General features: G+C 39.4%; 1 protein-coding gene across 4 annotated transcripts in view; it reads right to left on the bottom strand.

The window, feature by feature from the left end:
• NOL4 (nucleolar protein 4) overlaps positions 1–19,239 on the bottom strand; it is a 190,116-nt gene that overhangs the window by 140,301 nt on the left and 30,576 nt on the right. For all 4 annotated transcript variants that reach the window (XM_039548920.1, XM_039548923.1, XM_039548922.1 and 1 more), the window contains exons 2-4: positions 14,497–14,646; positions 3,997–4,108; positions 3,374–3,486 (exon numbers count right to left, since the gene is read on the bottom strand). In XM_039548920.1, the coding sequence (XP_039404854.1) occupies positions 3,374–3,486; positions 3,997–4,108; positions 14,497–14,646 (375 nt within the window). The remainder of the gene's footprint in view (positions 1–3,373; positions 3,487–3,996; positions 4,109–14,496; positions 14,647–19,239) is intronic.

Consider the following 19,239-nt stretch of genomic DNA (forward strand, 5'->3'; position numbering starts at 1 on the left):
AAGTCCAATTAAAGAGCATTTAATGAGGGATGATAAAAAGGGAAAAAAGTAAAAATCCTAATCATTATCCTGATTTGTAAAAGTTAAACAGTTTTGGACCTAGTCCAGAAAATATTCAGATGCATGTTTGACTTCAGTTTCTTCTGTCCCACTGAAGTTCACACATCCACTCATGGATTAGAAATTAAGTATCCACAAGTCTTGCTCTGTAAATGGCTGAGGCAATGTACAAACCTAAGGCAATATATTTTCAGTGACAACTTTTCTGAGGTGGTTACTCCTGTTAAGAAGAAAAGTGCTTTAAAGAACTTAGGGAAAAATATGGCAAATAATTTTGTATGCCCTGAAGATGTTTGAAATACTTTTCCAAATAATTTTTTGTTACTTTTTTTTATCAAAACAGGATAAGACAGGATTCTGACTATTTTTCTGGGTTGCTCACCAAAAGCGGCCTAGAAAAATAGCAACCTTTAGAATATGATTTACTGTGTACTTGTTGTCAAGTGGATTCTACAGATATAAATATAGCTGCTTGCTTCTTTCTGAGTGCTAGACCCTTAAATGTGTTCCTCCCTTGAGTCTCAGCAATGTTTCCAGTTTGTATGGACATTTCTCTCATTTTCAGAAAGCAAGGTCCCTGCAGTAGTGACTCATGTTAAATTAGGATGAAGTACTGCAAATGCCATTCAGGAGCAAGAGTGGGACAACACACAAAGTGAGGCTGTTCTGTACTGCCACAGCAGGACAATGACACATAAGGAAATAAACATATCTTGTTCTCAGGGATTTGTAAAAAAATAAATGGAAAAGTGAGGGCTTCTCTAACAGGCACCTGTCTGTATTACCTTACATAAGGTAGGAGCACCCCAGTTACAGAAGCCACAAACACCCAAACACTGCCCTCACAGATGAACCGTGGTGCCCACCAGCCTCCCGCCCCAGACAGACAGGGCCAGGGCACATGCCAGATGGTTCTGAGGTTTAGGGAAAATGCACTCTGCTTGTTCAAACAGAAAGATAAGAAAACAAACTCCCCCAGACCTTCTGGATTGCTGTGTCTCTGTTAAAATGCAGGGGTATTTCTCATTGGATCCTGCAGGAGCCAGCAAGCAGCAGCTTACCTATTTCAGTTCTGAGGTTAGGCAATTTGATGGGCTCACAGAAAGGGAGCTCTGGCTGACACTTGTATAGTTATAAAACAACACACATAGGCAGCCTCTGTTTGCCTACAGCATTGCAGAATACCTCCACCTCACTTCCCAAACTCTGTAAACATCTATCTGAATCTGCATGGACACACGGGCATGGGAGCAAAAACTGAGAACCACTGGCATCTTTAAAGCAGCTGCAGCACAGCTCTAAGTTCCCACATAGTGGCGAGTTCTCCCTTTAGATGAAGCCTGTTTCCCTCTCATCAATGGTCTCAGCTTAAGAATGTCGAATTGAGGATGAGAGAATTAGGAGGCTTTCAATCATTGTGCTAGCTAGCGGTGGGATCCAAGTTTACTCCTGTCACAATTCCACACCCTTCCCCAGAAAGAATACAGATATGATTGATTGAATCTTTCCTACAAACCCAAGGCTGTTTTTTAAGTGCATGAAATAGTTTGAACCAGAAAGCTTGCTATTTTGTACTACAACATTTTCACTGTCATTTTGTTCTAAGGGCAACAAATGTACAGCCCGGGGGGAAAAGAAAACCTTGGCAAAACTCTGCTTTGAGGAAAGACATGACGATTATCTTGAGAACTTTCCTTGTGCCCACTCTGCCCTGGAAAAGTCATTATTACTAAAATATACAAAAAATTATTTTAATAAATCCAGAACTTTCCTTTTGCCCACTCTATGCTAAAAAAGTTATTATTACTAAAACATATAAAAAATTACTTTCATAAGTCCACTGCTGCAGGCATTTCATACACAGTAACAACAGAGTTGCAAAACTGAGCTGGACAGGAAAATACCAAGCAATGTTAAGTCCTGCTGCCTCCATATCATTGCCACTGGCTTGTCTAGATGAAAAACTGGTTTAACAAAAATTTCAGTCATCAGACCAGAAAGACTACACCAAAACATTCAGGCTACAGAAGCTCTGAGGCATGTGGTTCTGATCCAGCACGAGTGCTTGACCCTGTTGTGGAAGTAGTAATTCTCAAAGGGAAAAGGTGTAGAAACCAAGGAGTCCTTTAATTGCTAAAGCTACTGCAGAATAAAGCCTCTTCTCTGCTGCTGCTTGAAACCCTGCTTCCAGGTCACTGAAATAATCAGGAGACTCAACAGGAAGAAAAGATGACCAGGCTGTATATATGCATGAAGAACTTTGAGTTTGGGATCTCTCCCTACACCCTCTGCAATTAAAAGGAAAAAAAAAAGGCCAAACTGAAACAAGGATCCTGGTATTTGTAGAAGAGTGATGAAATCCCCATTCTAGGGAGTGTTGAATAATTCCTATTAGCCCATATCTATTTATTGGGAAAACAAGTCTGGTTGACTCTGCACAAGTCAGAAATCAGTCAGGGTCTTGACATAATCCAGCTGCTAAGGTTGTTTTTGAAGGCTTTCTTTATTAAAAAATATCTTGTAGTTGGATGGAAAGATACAGAATGCAGAACTGATTTTTGGCTGGCACATAGCTGAGCTTCTATTTGGCAGCTTAAATGGTAAATGAAAAAACTTCCAGCAAAAGGAGGTTACTACAAACAATTCGGTATGTGCCTGTCAATTTATGAAGCACTTCTTAAGATCTGGGAAAACTCTAAATAAATCAGAGAAAGCAAACAATCTTTGAGAAGAAATAAATACAATTCAACCCAAATTCTCTATGAAGAAGCTTGATTCTCAGTCTACTTCTCTTCCTTTTCTTCTGCCTTTTTATTCAAAATTTCAAAAGCAACTCCTACTCTTATTTTTAAGCTTTTTGCCTTAAAGATTTCAACTGATGTTGCCAGGACTTTCATCTCTGTCAGTAAACTGTGATGCATCATGGCTGCTAACCTTGAGAACACCATGGCATTCATTTCAGCTTTTGATTGTACTGGTTTCTGGAAGCAGACAATGGAAGTCACTGCTGGGCACAGAACTAAGTCTTGATGTGCTGGCCCCATCCCCCTTTCCACTGGTCCAGTGAAAGAGCACCTTCAGGCAATTCAAAGTACAGCTCACTACCCCCAGTCATAGAAGGGCCATAAGTAATGATATTTTCTCTCAATCTGCTGCTTGAAAACAGCCCTGCCTTGGCTTCAGACTGACTGTTTTAGCAACAAAATTATGAAGATGGGATCAACAATCATCTTCAGTTTCCTAGCTACCTCAAAGACAAGTACAAAAAACACAGGAGAATAGAAAACCAAACTTAAAAGTTTTCAGGTTTTACCTCATCTTGCTGTGAGTTTAGTAGCTGCAGCTTCATGTGTTTCATATAAGCCATAGTAATGGGCATGTTGTAATCAATCATACTGGTCACCAGAGTTGGAGGTTTTCCATTATCTGCAAAAAAATAGTTATTATGCATTATATGTTAACTGTGGAGTCTGTGTCAGCCTACTCTGCAGTCGAAGTCAGACTGTTATGTCATTTAGCTCCAACTTCTGCATTTTCAATCGCTTGTAGGCTGTAAAAATGGAAGTCTCCCAAAGAAAAAGGAAAACCAAGTTCAAACCCTGAAAACTGATGAGTTCTTCTTCCCTAAATAACTAGAGCCCATATACCCTATCTATTCCTTATGCTTAAGCTCCCATACAAACATTTCCATAGCAAAATAAATTATTTCCTCCAGATAAAATCATCTTTCTATTGAGGGTGCAGATGGTATTATACTCCACCCTTAAGTGAAAGCAGAAGATTCACTACCTTCCAGCTTAAGTAAATGAGGTGATCTGACTTGCTGAACTGTTACAGTCTACCAAATTTATATGAACTCTCACCTAAGCTAGGAAAATAAAAATGGGTATTAGAAATAAAATTACTTTACATCCCACTATTTGACACTAAAACTACCTTTATGATCCGCTCCATCTGGGTTTAAATGCATTCTTTTCTGGCACTCTGAGCAGCTCATTAGAAATCGTGTCACCGCTTCTCTCGGTAGGAAGGCATAGGTCTCTGAAATCTGAAATTAATAACAAAATATAAGTGTTATTATGTAAGCTGATTGAGCATGATTTAACAGACCTGATCATCACATTTCCAAATAAGGCACATTATCTTTTAATGCCAGGAAGCACAATGAAAGCATGTTCTGCATACTATGTAGGATTTCAAGAAACATCTCTCCAATCTGCCTACTTATCATCTAATGGCTACTAGCAGTTGTTACTGAACAAAATTCCACTTATATCAAAAGCGGGGTTGTCTTCTGCTTGCAAGTCATTTCAAATTCCTTTCAGCAAAAAGACTCATACATAACAACTATCCCACTGTGGAATGGTATCAAAAAAATTTGAAGAGAGACCTTTTTTAATAGCCAATGCCAAAAAAAGAAAGCCCTTGTCTTATGTGTTCTATGTCTTTTTGTTGTAAAAATACATAGACAGATACAGGACTTGATGTATTAGCAGCAATGAAGGTTGCCTTACTATTTTAAATTTGTACTTGAATGTTTTGTGAAAATATTCTTCAAAATCTTGTGGTTTTATACTTTGGAGTACCTACATTACTTTTACTAATAGTTAAAGAATTTGTGAACCAGTTGATTTTAAAGACTCTGCAATATCTTGAAACAACAGATTTTAATTGCTTCTTCATTTCAGCAATGCCATTGTTTCTAACCACATACTCACAAGCAGGCACCAGACGGATTTTTTTCTCTTTTGAAAGGGGAGAAGATGAAGCAGTTATTGCTGGTTTTAAAGATTGCATTTCCCCCACCCCAAAGGATGCCTCTGTCTTTATAGACACTTTGCCTTGCTGAAAAGGACCTGGAGACTGGTGCCAAGCTGAAAATAAGCTAACGGCGTACTCTCTGATCACAGACAAACTACATCTCATACTTTACATTGCCAGCAGATCAAGAAAAATTATTATCCCTCTCTACCCAGTGCTGGTAGGAAAGCAGCTGGAATAATGTGCTCAGGTTTCCTTTCACAGTTCAAAGTTCCCCTCCACACTTTAGGAAGGCTGCTTAGAAGCAGAAGATGTCTCTGAGCCAGGCCATCATAGCAGCTGGAACCTGAAGGAAAGGTTGAGGGAGATAGATTTGTTTCGGGTAGATTGAGGCCAAGAAAGATCTAATTGTAGCCCACCACTGCCTGAAAGGGAGTTTAAAAACTAGAGAAAAACACTTTATAGTGCATACCCAGAGACAACAACAGTGGTGTCTTGGGACATTCAAACCAGACATCAGCAGAAACTGTTACACTCCGGTGCACTGGAGCAGCTTTATTAGATGGCTGGATATTTGATGAAAATATCCAAACTTGGATGTTTTCAAGCCAATAAAAGGCAAACCCATGGCTTTTCTGTGATTCCTTATACACTTTGATGCATATACACTGAACAGTGCAAGTGTTACAATGAATCTCTAGTCTTTCTTTTCCCAACTACGGTGGCTATCTTCCTGTGGAGGTAATCCTTAAAGAAAGACCAAGTCCCAGCAAGAGAGATTATGAGAGTGAGTTGTTAATCTGCATGTACTCCCCCACTGTAAAACCTACAGCAGGATTTGATTTCCTATCAAGCACTATGCTGAGATGCAAGTCTCAGTAGGAAGTGAAGAAGAACGGAGATGTTGTGTATGAAAGTGTGGCTACAGGAAGGACAAAATAACTTTTTTTAACCGGATGTAAATGGGATTACATACTGTCCAAATCACTTCTGCACCTCAACAAGGGTGCTAAGAGGAGGAGGAATGGTCAGTTTTAACTCTCTTATACTCTTCCACTTGGCTCGTCACCTACTTAACATATGCTGAATCTTACATTTCCTAAAACTCCATGAACCAAATTTATCAGCAGCAGTATTTTTGAAAAGAGGTGGGCTTTAAATTAGTGTTTGTTGATGTGATGTGTCAAATCAATACATAGAAATGATGCATTATAAAGCGGGAATGCAAAATATACCATCATGTTTATAACATTGGCTTTTGTTGTTTTCTTATATAACAGAAATCTTATGGGGGGAGAAGAGAATTAGTATAAAACCAAGTATTGTTCTGTGAGGAAAATTGGCAAAGATTTTCTCTGGGCCTGAAACAATTTTTCTGAAAATTAAGGCACTAAATAAAGCCACTTTTGAATGGGAGATCCTACCAAAAATACATTTTTAGATTATTTTTTCCCGGTTTTCATACCCACAGAACAGATGCTTATTTACCTTTCTAATCATGAAAACACTGGTTATGCTCATGCTTTATGGAAACTAAAGAAAGAACCTAAAATCAGCTAGAAATTAGCATTGAAAAAATTGGAAAGTGCATATAGGCAGCAACCTCTCTCTTATAACATTTAACATGTTTAGCACTTCATTGAAATTAATGGAGCTTACCCATGGATTCATTAGTCACCTGCATTTAATAGGAACGCTCCATTTATTCTAATCAAGCATCTCTGTCAAAATTCCAGTTCTGCTCAAACAAGATGAAATCCCTCCATGGACAGAAAGCGAGATAAGGCCCAGGTTTGACAGGTATGCTCCACTGACTATAAGGGAACTGGGTTTTATAACTAAATTTGTCCACAGAGCAGATGCTCGTGTCTCCAACCTCCCACTGCAACACATTTTTAAGGATGCCCTTCCCTAAATAACTCCAGATTTCACCAACTTCTTCCCCTGTTTATTTAATAATTTGAATCAATCACTGGCATTCCTAGACTTCAGCCTGTATAAATTGGCATAACACAACAGGAATCACATTAAAAGAGATACATAAGGAGCATAACCCACAGCAGTCCTCATTCTTGTTGCCTAAATATACAGAAAAGAAAGCTCTCTCCAACTTTCACTGCCAGAAAGCTTATGAATTGCCTCTCCCCAACCCCACAATTTCACGCCCCCAACAGTACAGACTCTAGTTTGCCATTCATATCTACTTTATAAGATGCAGATAGCCACTTGCTCGCTCCGGCCAAGCTCTGAACCAGCTGTAGCTGAGAAATGCTCAAGCAAATTAGCACAAGGCTGAACACGAAATCCTGTATTTCAGCTCTCAGTAGAGCTTACCAGGTTGTGCACGAGACTGGACTGAGGTAGTTCATGGAGCTGGCTTGCATTTGAGTGTTTCAGAGCACAGTGTGGAGGCCTATGACACCTTCTAAGCAGCTATACAGAAATACCTGAGTGGTCTGATTTCATCAGGAAAAATTATTTCTGTCCTTCATTCTATCCAAAAGAAAGCAGTAATGACTCAGTCCTTGCTGATGCTGTTTCCTCTCACTGCCTTCAGTGGTCCAGGTCCTAGCCCTCTTCTCAAGGCTATTAGCCAATAAAGTATATGGCCAGACCTTCTTTCTCAGTGATGTGTTGTAAAAAAAGAATACTGGTTTATTGTAAATCCACACCAAATTTTTTTTTTTAAAAATGCATACACTTCTATATTTTAAGAAAAAATAAAACCAGAAAAATGAAGTTGGGGATATTGCATTATTTACATACTTTATTATTTACCGACAAATCAGACTGGCATCTTTTTGGTATGACTTACAGGAAACTTCTCATGCACATGCCCATTCCCATCAAAGATCAGTGAGTGCTGATTTACCATATTGATAAAATTACTTGGATTGACTTAAAAAAAAATTTAAAATATACTTTTCTCAAATATGAAGCTCTAGAAGTATCCTTATGGGATTCCTTACTCTTACTAGTGTTTTTACTGCACATTAGTATATCTTCTGCTGCTTGTAGAGATATGTTTTCTCATAACTGGATGTATTCTGTATCATGGAGAAATCAGAAAATAAGCAGATTCTAGCAGGTTTGTGTTTAGATATTGTGTATTCGGTACAGCTCTTACAGCTAAATGCTTTTTTACATTGTGAAGATACATGAAGAAGAAACAGAACATCCAGAGCATTAAGTAAAACCTGCAAAAATTATACAGGGTTCTTTTTAGCCTCAGAAATTATAGGATAAAAAGTAAACATTTCCTAACAATACAGTCCATGCACATCTACATATATGTGGTTTTAACTCTGAATTGAGAGGAAAATGAGTTGACTTCAGTGCTTTCAGTCAAAACTTTCATGATCTTCCTTCACCATTCACAAAGTGTTTGACATATTTTGACATATATGACTGCATCCAAAACATCGCCCAGCAGTGAAGGCTTGTCTAGGCTTGTTTATTGGATCCCATGAAGAGCACAACTAGCACAGGCAAGTAATCCACTACCTGAGCATGTAATCTGATTTACCCTGGAGCTAAGCAATGAATGTCCTAATTGTCTGTGAGAAGCCTATTGCATTTCTACTACAGGCAGAGCAAACAAGCAAAGTTTCCTTTATGCTCTCCCATACTCAGATGATTTAAGTGCAGGATGTTGTGATGGTGTAGCTTTCAGAGATAAATTTTTGCTTGGAAAATTAACAAGTCCTAAACTGAAAGGCAGATTTTAGGACACATATGGCAGAGTAGGAAAGACAAGTGTTAGGAGAGGGAGTGAAATTTTGCAAGTGAACCTATTAACCTCTAAAGAATTAATATGGAGGATGTATGTGTAGTCTGGAAGATACAATGTGTCAGAATAGAGATTTCGTGTGTGTGTTTGTATTTTTTTAATTAAGGAGGGTAAAGGGGAAAAAGATGATCAAAAGAAGACTCCAGGAGGAGGGAAAGAGAGAGAAAGACAGGGACAGAGTGAAGATGGTAATCTGTCCTGGGCCCACAGCCATCAAACCAGGTGGCAGAAATGGGCTTCTTGATGACAGGAGGGTGAGCCAGCCAAGGGAAGCCCTCTCCTTTCCTCAGCAAGAGGTCACAATAGAAGGCTGACATAGGAAATCAGATATATCACTGCTGGGAGTTTTATCAAGAGCTCGCTACCCCGCTACACTGTGGGAAATGCTGTTCCTTCATGTGCTAAACTTGCGCTTCACAGCTCCCTTCCCCTGTCTCCCCATATAGCAGAAGCTGCTTTCTGTGAGGGAAGCGATGGGAAACACCTGCTAGTGGGACAATTGCCAGGACACTCAACAGTCACCCTTTGCAAAGAAGCAGGAACAAGCCCATAGAGTAAAAGTGCACGGAGCTTGGCTGTTTTGCCATGCACACAAGAATGGTATGGATGCAAGAATTTAAGCATGCTAAGGCCCTGCACAAAGCTCAAGTTCTTCCACTTCCCCAAGGACAAGGTCTGCCCTGTACAGAAACCAGCCAAGCCCCAAACCTACTTTAGCCCTGTTTGATCAGAAAGGAGATGATGTTACTTCACAGTACAACCTGTCAAAAAATTATTCCCTGAGGAGAGCACACTCAGTGTGATGCTCACAGGGGACTCACAAGCATGCTCCTGTTTTGGGAGGGAAAAAGAGTAACCCCTTGATTCTCAATCTCAGAAAGGCTTTTCTTAGGCTGACAGGAGAAAAAGAAGCTACTCAAAAGCTTGATCCAGAATCAAGAAACATTTATCACTGAAACAGCTGGATGAGGCACAAGACCCCAGATATTGCCCCACATCCAAAAGACTCCTGTTATGCCTCAGATGTTATACATTTATGTACTCCTGATGAGAGTCTTGTCTCAAGCTACTTTCCCTTGACACATTAGTATCTCCCCCATCTTTTGCAAGCCTGCTTCTTCCAGCTCATCAGCTCAGTGGCTCTTTTTTCATTCATGGGTTCAGAGTCTTATTAACCAACCCATTTCACCTGCTCAGACATGACAACCCCCACTAACAATTCAAGTTCACTGCTGTAGTGTTTCAAGGTTTTTCAGAGAGACTAGCAGGCTCAACAGACAGATACTAGATCATCTTTCATAGGTAAAAATTTCAAGTAGAATATGTACATAGAATTAAAGTTGCTTAAGGTAGCTATGAGACACACGGTTCTGAGCTAGATGATGCACTTAGTTATGGGAAAATGTGCTCAGATATAACATAGAAAGGTGAGGCACCTACTCAATTGTTTGAATGAATTAAAATCTAATATCTTTTTTAAGGATATTAAAACAAAGTAAGGAATATAAATCTATTCTGAAATATAGGGCTTAATCACTTAATCTAGCCTAACAGTACCTATAGCTGGGCGTGAGAGGTAACACAGATGTTTTAGATCTTCAGTCTCATCACAGACCATTTGCGTTTCTTGAAAAATATAATAAGGCTATTTTTTTTCCTGGTTTGCACTGAATCACAGAGTTGTCCTGACAGCTTGAGCCTGTTGCATTATGCTGCTACTGTAGCCACAACTTTTCCCCATTACTCCCACCTCTGATATACCCCTCAGCACTTGTATTTAAGTTGTAGACACAGATGAATAGTTTAAATCAAGAAATGTAGCTCTACAAAGGCACAGAAAGCCTGCTACACACTTGTTGCATGCCTTTCCCAAATACACCAGATGGATTCTTTTCCTGAACACTTCTCTCCCATGCATCCCCATGCCCAGTTTGATGCCACAGTTCTCCTTTCAGAGTGGGATGCCTATACAAAAATAACTCCCTGGGAACACAGAGTGAAAAGTACTACCCCAAAGCAAAGCAGCTCCCCTCAGACACTGAGCTGTGGCAGCAACTGCTAGCAGAGATACTCCTGTGCGATCCCAGTACTTTCTCCTGACCACATTGCCTGCATCAGCATTTCACTCCACCTCCTGTGAGGCCCAGCAGAGGACCCAGGGGAAGGCAGGACAAGCACGGACCCCTTTGGGCACCGCTGCTTTCCTTTGCCCTGAGGAACATGCTCTTTTCACCTTCCGTATCTTCCTGGTCACCTGTGCCCCTGCTGAGCAACCACCTCAGCCAGGCCTTGTGTCACATATCCTGCCTTTGTGAGGGAATTATCTCCCAGATCAAGACCTCCAATGTCTTCCCTGCTTGTAAACTTCCCTGGGAACTGGGAAAACAGCTGAGATTAAAAGCATCGCATGAATTATTCCTTCAGTCTGGCACACTTTGGATAGGATTTAAAATTCTTGGTTTCATTTTACATATATGAGCCACGTCTGGGTGATTTGCTGGTGTAGATCTACCTAAAGTTATGCTGGCAAGGAACGCAGCACATCAATCTTACCTTGTATACAAGTCAGGCACCCGAAATGAGCACAAAATCTGCCAGTTAAATAGGACACTTCTCCTGTTTTGCATGTTTTCAGTGTTACTCTCCCACACCATATACACAGAGTTTATACAATTCTCTTCTGATCTTTTTGTGTGAAGAGGAGAAGAGACTGGGTCCTTATTCTAAACTTAAATATTGAAGGACAGATGCTTTCCTAGTTTACGTATAGGGTTTGTGCCAAAAATCCTAAAGTTTGGTATATTGCTGCCCCAATTAAAATGGGAAGACTCTTCCAGTACTCTGCTCTTTAAGAGGTTTCAAGTACCACATCCTATTTATCTTCTTGTACAGCATCGCTGTAGGAAGTCCCACACAAATCAATCAGTTGTAAAAATATCATGCATTTCCACACAGTTAACATAAACAAGGCAGTGCAGATTCCCTGAGTTTGTCAAGTGTTCAGAACACACTTTTAGAGAGACATTCTAAAGTATTTTAGCACTCCAGCACCCAGGGTGACTTTATCAAAAATTAAAAAGACTCTAGTTATACCAAATTTGTTACTCTATGTACATGCAGACAGTAGTTAATTAAGTCACCTTTGACAATTTCATTATCCTTCCAATCATGCTTGAGGGGCCTTCAAAACTTTGAGTGGAGCAGGTTCACTATTGAAAACGAGACTCACAGATCTTTAAGTAAATTAATTACTTAAAAACAATATGTTGCAATTCCCAAGGGCTGTGCCATTAATTTTTCAGAAATACTTAGGTACTGAAAATCCATGACAGTATTTATGAACTTCAGAAGTTCAGAAATTTTGTACCGAATTGTGGTGTTTTCTCCCCATAATTTCTGTGTTAAAAGGTTTTGGTTACCCAGTGAGAGAACAGAAGCAATGTGACCAACTCATGCCAGGGGTTGTGAATTACAAGTATCAATTGTAGCATACTGTTTGTGAACCATCTCTCCTATAAAAGTTCTTCACTCAAACCATTTGGCGAATACTTATGCATGATAAATACATGCAGAGATCTCAGGGATGATTCACTTCTGACATGTGAATAAAGAAACAAGACTAAATTAATCTTGTTCCAGATTCACTTAATGAAATTAAACCCTGCCAAAGTACTCCAGTTTGATTTATAAAGCTTTTAGAGTATAATGTTTTGGGAGACAGTTACCCGAGATACTAACTTTTTCCTCCTTAAAGTGCCACAGGGGAGGTAGGTACTGTGTGGCTTCCTGGAACAGACTGACACTACAGCTCTTAATTTTACTAAAGGCATTTTCATGGACAGGTCCAGTAAAGGAGCATGTGTTTACCCGGATGGTCTGGTAGAGTTTGATGCCTGTTTACTCAAGCTAATTCTTACGTCAGAATAGAGAGCAAGAATTGAAATTAGTTTCTTCTGGAGTCTTTTGTCCATTTTTTTAATCTATGGAAGTCCTTCAAAATTATATATGTGAATCCTGTCACTGGGAAATATGACTCAATGCCCTTGATAAATGAATATACAATGAAATTGATGCACAAATATTGCAGACTGATAATGACAAAAACTTACATTTGGGCATCCTTAACAATGCAACAGGCTCATGTCTCAATTGCAATAAAAGTTGACAATAGATGAAACTACTGCGTAGGCTACTGAATCTGCACAAATAGTTCTTCTCACCAAAGATACACTAGTCTTTCATGCTATTCACAAATTTCTTATCTGACCTGTAATCATGGGATTCTTATGGTAGTAAATATTATACTTGGCACGTATTTGTGGGATGATGACTTGAAGTATTGTATTTATAGTTGGCAGCATTCCTTATAGCTGTATATTATTCTAAGATGTTTGTGACCTATACCTTTGAATAGATTGCTGAAGTAAAACAAAATAGAAAGGTCAATGGAAAATACCACTTTTCTAATGCTTTTCGAAAGAGAAGACAAAGTATCAAAATGGCTGAGGTGCCAGATAAAAATTAATTTAAGGAGTTTGCATTTGTTCACCCTGAAATAACACTCTAAGCCTTACAAAAGCACACCCACATGAAAGATGTCTTCATATGTCTGTCTTAAGGTCAATACCTCTGGGAACAAATTAGAAGAAATTTTGCCAAGAGCTTATCCCACAACAAACCATCTGAAATAGCCTATAAATAAAATATCTCTGAAGGGATTCACAGATACAGAGAAAAGACTGTTATATGGGTAAAAAAAAAACAGTAATGGAAAAACAGCTATTTCTCACAGCCAAAATAGAATCAGAAACTTGGAGTTTCCCCATATTTTGGTGACCTCTGATGAAAAACAGCTCAAATAACTGCAGGTTGTTTTTAAGAGGAAGAGCTGTGTTGAGGGTGGTAGGTCACCTCAGGGCGCTGTCCACAGCTCCCTGCCAGCCTCATCCCACTGGGACCAGAGGGAGAGGTGCCTTGGATGCCCTGCACTCTGGCCAGGGGTGTGTGATGGGCCCTGGCTGGACACCCCCGCTCTGCCACGCCAGGGGGGCCCCTGGAGCTTCAGCAACTGGAAACAATTGGGCAGATGGGTCAGGATCCACCTCTGAGTGTGCCTGGCCCTATCACAGCCTTACACATGAAAAGTTGGTCACCCAAATGCAGGTAAGACCATACATTCTAAGCACCTTGGGAAAGTGCAGCAAATGTTTCATTAGTTCTCCACAAGAAAATTAAGTGTTGTACTTGTGTCACTAATCACAAAAGCTATTTGCAGCTATTTTAAGACTGTACTGATACAACCAAAATTTTAGAAATAATATTTTCTCCCTACTCAGCCAGTTTATGCAGGTATGAGAGGTGCCCCCTTAACACTTTCCTTACTGTACCTAGTAGCTTTCCAGCCCTTTGAATTTAGGACATTTACAAGTTTTCATACCATTAAACCATTAGGTACTACTTAGTCTGCAGCAATAAACTACAAGGCACCTGCATTTTTATGCTGAAATACAGCAACCCATTTAGCCAAGTTGTGACAGTTCCTTCTACGTCTTCTTTAACACTTCATCCATTTAATAGCAATTAACTCATACAGAGAAATCAGAAAAATTGCAAAACCATTACAGAAATAGCAAATTCTCCTCTCGTACCAATGAGAAAATCTCTAGTGAAGTCAATGGATGTGGCCCTTATTACACAGCAAATGTGATTTCTAAACCATATGTCTTCATGCATTACTGAAAGATCTCTGGAATCAATTTGAGAGTGAGGTTATCAGTACTAATTCAGTTGGAAAAAAACCCACAAATCTCATGCCATGTGACTAAGCCCAAATAACTCACATTTTTAAAGACTCATGTTCACTTCTAGTTGGTTTTTTTACTTACTGCTTTATACGTTCTCTTTTGTCCAGCATGTTTTCTGATTTGTTCTCCATTAGGCCCAGTTTCAACATGCATGGAATAGATAATGTCAAAGAAATCTTCTACGACGGCCACCCGCCGTAAAGACAGCTTCTCATCTACACCTACTCCATCCTGCAAAGGGAAAAGAATAAAAAAGAGAACAGAAAAAGTAAGGGAGACAAGATGAATAGATAAATTGTGATAATCATAAGACACATTGTCCTTTTTTAGAAGAGAGTTAAAGACCCTTCCATTAATATCTGAAGATCACCCACCCTACAGACACAGTATTGTAGGAAAGCTGTGTGATCACAAGGATCACTGCAAGCAGTCCATTTTGCCAAACCAGGGCATTTGGCCTCTTAATAGGAAGTGATCTTCCACTCCAGTATTTTTTTAAATATTTAAAAAAACAAAACAAAAAGTATCTGTGCTTCTTTCTCTAAATGCACAGACACAATTCAAAGGCAGAAGCAGTCCCAAAGACGTGGCACAAAAATGCATTATGTGGTTGTTAGTAAGGATGCAACAGTTCTTTTACTCTCACACTCCCTTCCCAGTAAATCTGTGTCTAGCATTTCACAAAGGTATTTAATAAAAGGTTTTAACTCAAAGAGCTGACTGTAATTATGAACACGAAGGAAGTTGTTACAAACAATTTGCCCCTGCAAAAATTGCTTGAAGACATACTCCGTGAGGACATACCACAACATGAGGAAAAGAAAGGGATGTTGTTAAAATTTTCTACTTTTGCACACAGACATCCGGCTGGAAGAAGTGACAGAAAAGTGAGAACACCTAGCATCTGATTTTCAAAAGTGATAGTGTCATGATAGCTAAAGGCTTCTAAAAAGAAACAGTCCCCAATATCTCTGAATTTAACCAGTGCAGTTCAGTTCCCGCCTTTTTAACAGAACCACCCACACGAGGTTTTGTTTGTTTTACAGCTGCCTATGGACAGAGTTCTAATGCAGGGGCAGGAACTGGGACTCTTGTTTTTCCAGAATAGACATCTATCAAGCAGGCTGAATTTTGTAATACAACATCAATATATGAAGAACGAAATAAGAATGGCCAATTCCCTTGCACTCCAACACTGTATTCGAATTTAGATCTTTGGAGGCAGCAGCATAACCTAACATTCACTGTGTATTTTAAGCAATAAGGCTGTTCCAAACTTAATATATTTTATAACACCATTACTGATCATGTAATTCATGCCACAACAAAACTGATTTACATGGGCACTTCTATGACAAAATACATGCAATTATGGCTTCAGTGACCGAATAAAAACAAAAGATGAGAAACTAAAAGGTAATAATTATGTATGACTCCCACTTGCTGTCCCACGATCATAATTCCTTGCTAACACACTCCACTAAGTTTGCTGTATGTGGACAAACATGATTCATTTTTCTCACTCCCCCTATTTTTATTCCAGCCCACTTCAATTTTTCATATATTTTGAAGAAAGAACCTAGATAATCCCAACGGCTCCAAAGAACCCCCCAGGGTGACATAGAGGACCTCTGACATGTTCCTAGTAGCAATGGAGAAAATGTCAATACCTTTATAGCATAACCTTCTAAACATGCATTAATCCAAGTGATAGAGGTTTAGGAGGTGTTGATGCACTACCAGCCAGACAGGTTACACCCTGTCCTGCTCCAGTATGCCCAACATTCTTCAGAGAGATCCCTGCCCAAAGCTACGTGGTCTCTTCCACCATGTTCTTTATCCCCAGGAGACAGCTGGACCCAGGCAGAACCCCAGCACATGTGCAATGAGAGCATTGCCACAGTTCTGATGGAAATGACTGTATTGAGGATTCAGGGTGTAACAAGATGAGGAATTTGCAGGGCAGTCTCCACCACAGGTTAAAGCCTCAGCTCAGCTGGGAACAGTTGCTCTGAGAAAGCTGTGAAGCTAGCTCGTAGCTCATGATCGGTCACTGACCACCAGCTCAAAAACTTTGTGGCATTGTGACAGGTATTGGTTTAAGCATCATTAAGAACTTGCTTGGTACTACCCACCACCATTTTCTACTATTTAAAAAAAAAAATTGCTTTAGAGATAGGACCAACATCAAATTCAGGTCTTTGCAGCTTTAATCTTTAGGGGAATTCACATGTGAGCGCTGTAGGGGGGCCCATCTTCAATCATTATTTTCTCACCACCCAAACAGCACAGTGGGATCCCTGATGATTTCAATCACTCTTATTATGACGACAGTGTTATCTCACACTGCTCTCCGAATACTCAGAAGTTTATAGTGTTGATTAACTGAGAAAGATTTAATCTGTTTATTACTAATGAGTTTTGTTTTATGAAATTTCCTACGAGGGAGCTCTCTTTTTTAATTAAAAAGAAATGCATTACAACAATATTAATTTAAAACCTGAGATGCCACCTCAGCAGAGCTGACACATGCAAACATTATGAATACATTCAAAGAAGAAACTCAAAAATGAAACTCATTTTGCTGCTTTTGGTGGCCATAGTGTGCAGTGCTCTCTCTAATGGTCCTCCTACCTCCCTCCCCAGACACAGACACCCAAAGGTTGCCAGGTATGATCTGGGGGTGCTCTTGAAGGGGCATTTCTCCATGCAGCTGACTAAAACAATAAGCACTGATATTACTTCTAAAAATACACAGAAGTAAAGTCTGCACAAATTGTCATGACTCCTAATTGAAGTGCTAGAAAATGAATACAAACTTTCCAAACCTTTTCAGTCAAAAAGGGTAGGAAAGAAATTGTTTAAACGGAGTAGAAACTGCTTCAGAGGAAGACAGGGCTATAACTCAATATCTACATCTGTAACTTTATCTAGTGGAACCTGGACATGACTAAGTTGGCTTCATCCTGTTTGGTGCTGCCTAAGACAATAAGGCAGACCTTGATTCAGAACACCTGCAGTGCTGCAGATGGTGCCAAGTTGCTGTGAGCGAGCTGTTCAGTTCATCCGGCAACACGCAACGCTGTACAGAGATGTAAGCCTCAGCTGCAGAAGCAATACACCAGATGAGTAATTTGAATAAGGTAGCTACTTACTGATGCTTTTGATATTCCATACTGACCTGCCAATAGGTAAAAAGCTGGGCAAATGATAAAACCTCAAATCTCCATTTAAACCATGAAGTCTCTGAAGTGGACGCAGTTTTATCAGGCTTTCCTGCCATATGCCATTACACTACACTTTTATCCTGAAATTGCTATTTGATAAAGGCATTAACAAAGCAGCTCTGCTCTATAAGCTGGCTTTGGGTAAAAATTTTCACAGTGCCTAAGGGGACAGGTTTTTTAGCCTCAACTAAAGCTAAAAAAAAACTGAATGAGAGAATGCATCGTAATGTTATTCCCATGACTGAAAGGCTATGAAATGTCCACAAGGGACAGGACAGGTAATAGGCTTAAACCACAGCACGGGAGATTTACATCAGATATTTGGAAAAACTTACTATTGATGTGGATAGTCAAGTACAGTAATATTTTGCCTGGGGAGGCTGTGGGATGTATGTCACAGAAGGATTTTGCGACCATGTTAGGCAAATATCTGTCAGGGATAGTATGAGTAAATCCTGTCTTGGACAGACTAGATATTAATTGAGTTTCTTCTTGATAACTCTAGGAAGCCTAAATACCACTTTCAAAGTGACTTGGCCACTAACAACTCTGGAATAGCAAGGAGGACATTTATAAATCACTGAGGTATTTTTAGGATTTTTATTCAGCATGGAAAGAGTCCAAGCCTCACTTTCAAAAACTACTTAGGAATGGAAGCCTCACTGAATGCTTCACTTCCAGCATTGGACTTAGACTCTTAAATCTTTTAGGCTGAGTTTCATGCCTCTCCTTTCAGCCACCACTGAGGTGTGCCATGCCCTGTCCTAAACCAGTTGTCTCAGATGCCTCTCTGGCCAGCAGTGTGACAGACACTGACAAAATACATTCATCCTGACAGCTGCTGGAATGGTTTCAATCTCTATCAGTGAGATGTTATTTCATTTTACTCTTTGCATTACAGTTTTTCCTGCTTACTCTCGGTTTTATGTATATCCAGAGATCTTCCTATGTTCGTAGGACACAAATAAAGAAATGTTTCTTTGCATTTTCAGCACTACAAAATCCATTTGTACTCTGAGATTAAAGTTGTTTGCTTGTTTGTTTTTAGATATCTAGACAAAGAATAAATTTCTGGACAGAAGTGAATTTTACAGAGATTTGTGCACCTCTCAGAATGTGCTAAGGATCCCTTTGAACCAGGATGCTTGGGGAGACAGGCAGTGTCTCTTATTGAGGTTGAATCTACAGGGTTTGTCAGAGTAAAGAAAGGAAGAAAGTTTGCCAGTAAAGTGAATAGATAAAACTCTTAAGGCAGCAAAAATATCTATTAAATGAAAGGTTGTCATTTTTATAGTTACTTTGCAGAGGAGAAAAAAAATTCATACAAGCCATTAAAATTAATGCCACTGAAACAAAAGTGCTTGTAATTCCTTGCTTGAGAATAGCTGCCCCATCTCCTGTTGAAATTTCTGGGAGGAAATAGGTCTCATAAAACACCCTCTTGCTTTGTGAATGAATATAACTATCAGCATCTTGACAGCATTTGAAAAATATTCCTATAAAGACATGATAGACAGAGATAGAAAATAAAAGGAACGTCTTGGTTGGTAGTTTTATAGAAAATGTTCAGGTCTATAAAAACCTCTGTTGTAAAAGC

The sequence above is a fragment of the Corvus cornix genome, chromosome 2 (genome assembly GCF_000738735.6).
Source record: "Corvus cornix cornix isolate S_Up_H32 chromosome 2, ASM73873v5, whole genome shotgun sequence".
Taxonomy (NCBI): domain Eukaryota; kingdom Metazoa; phylum Chordata; class Aves; order Passeriformes; family Corvidae; genus Corvus; species Corvus cornix.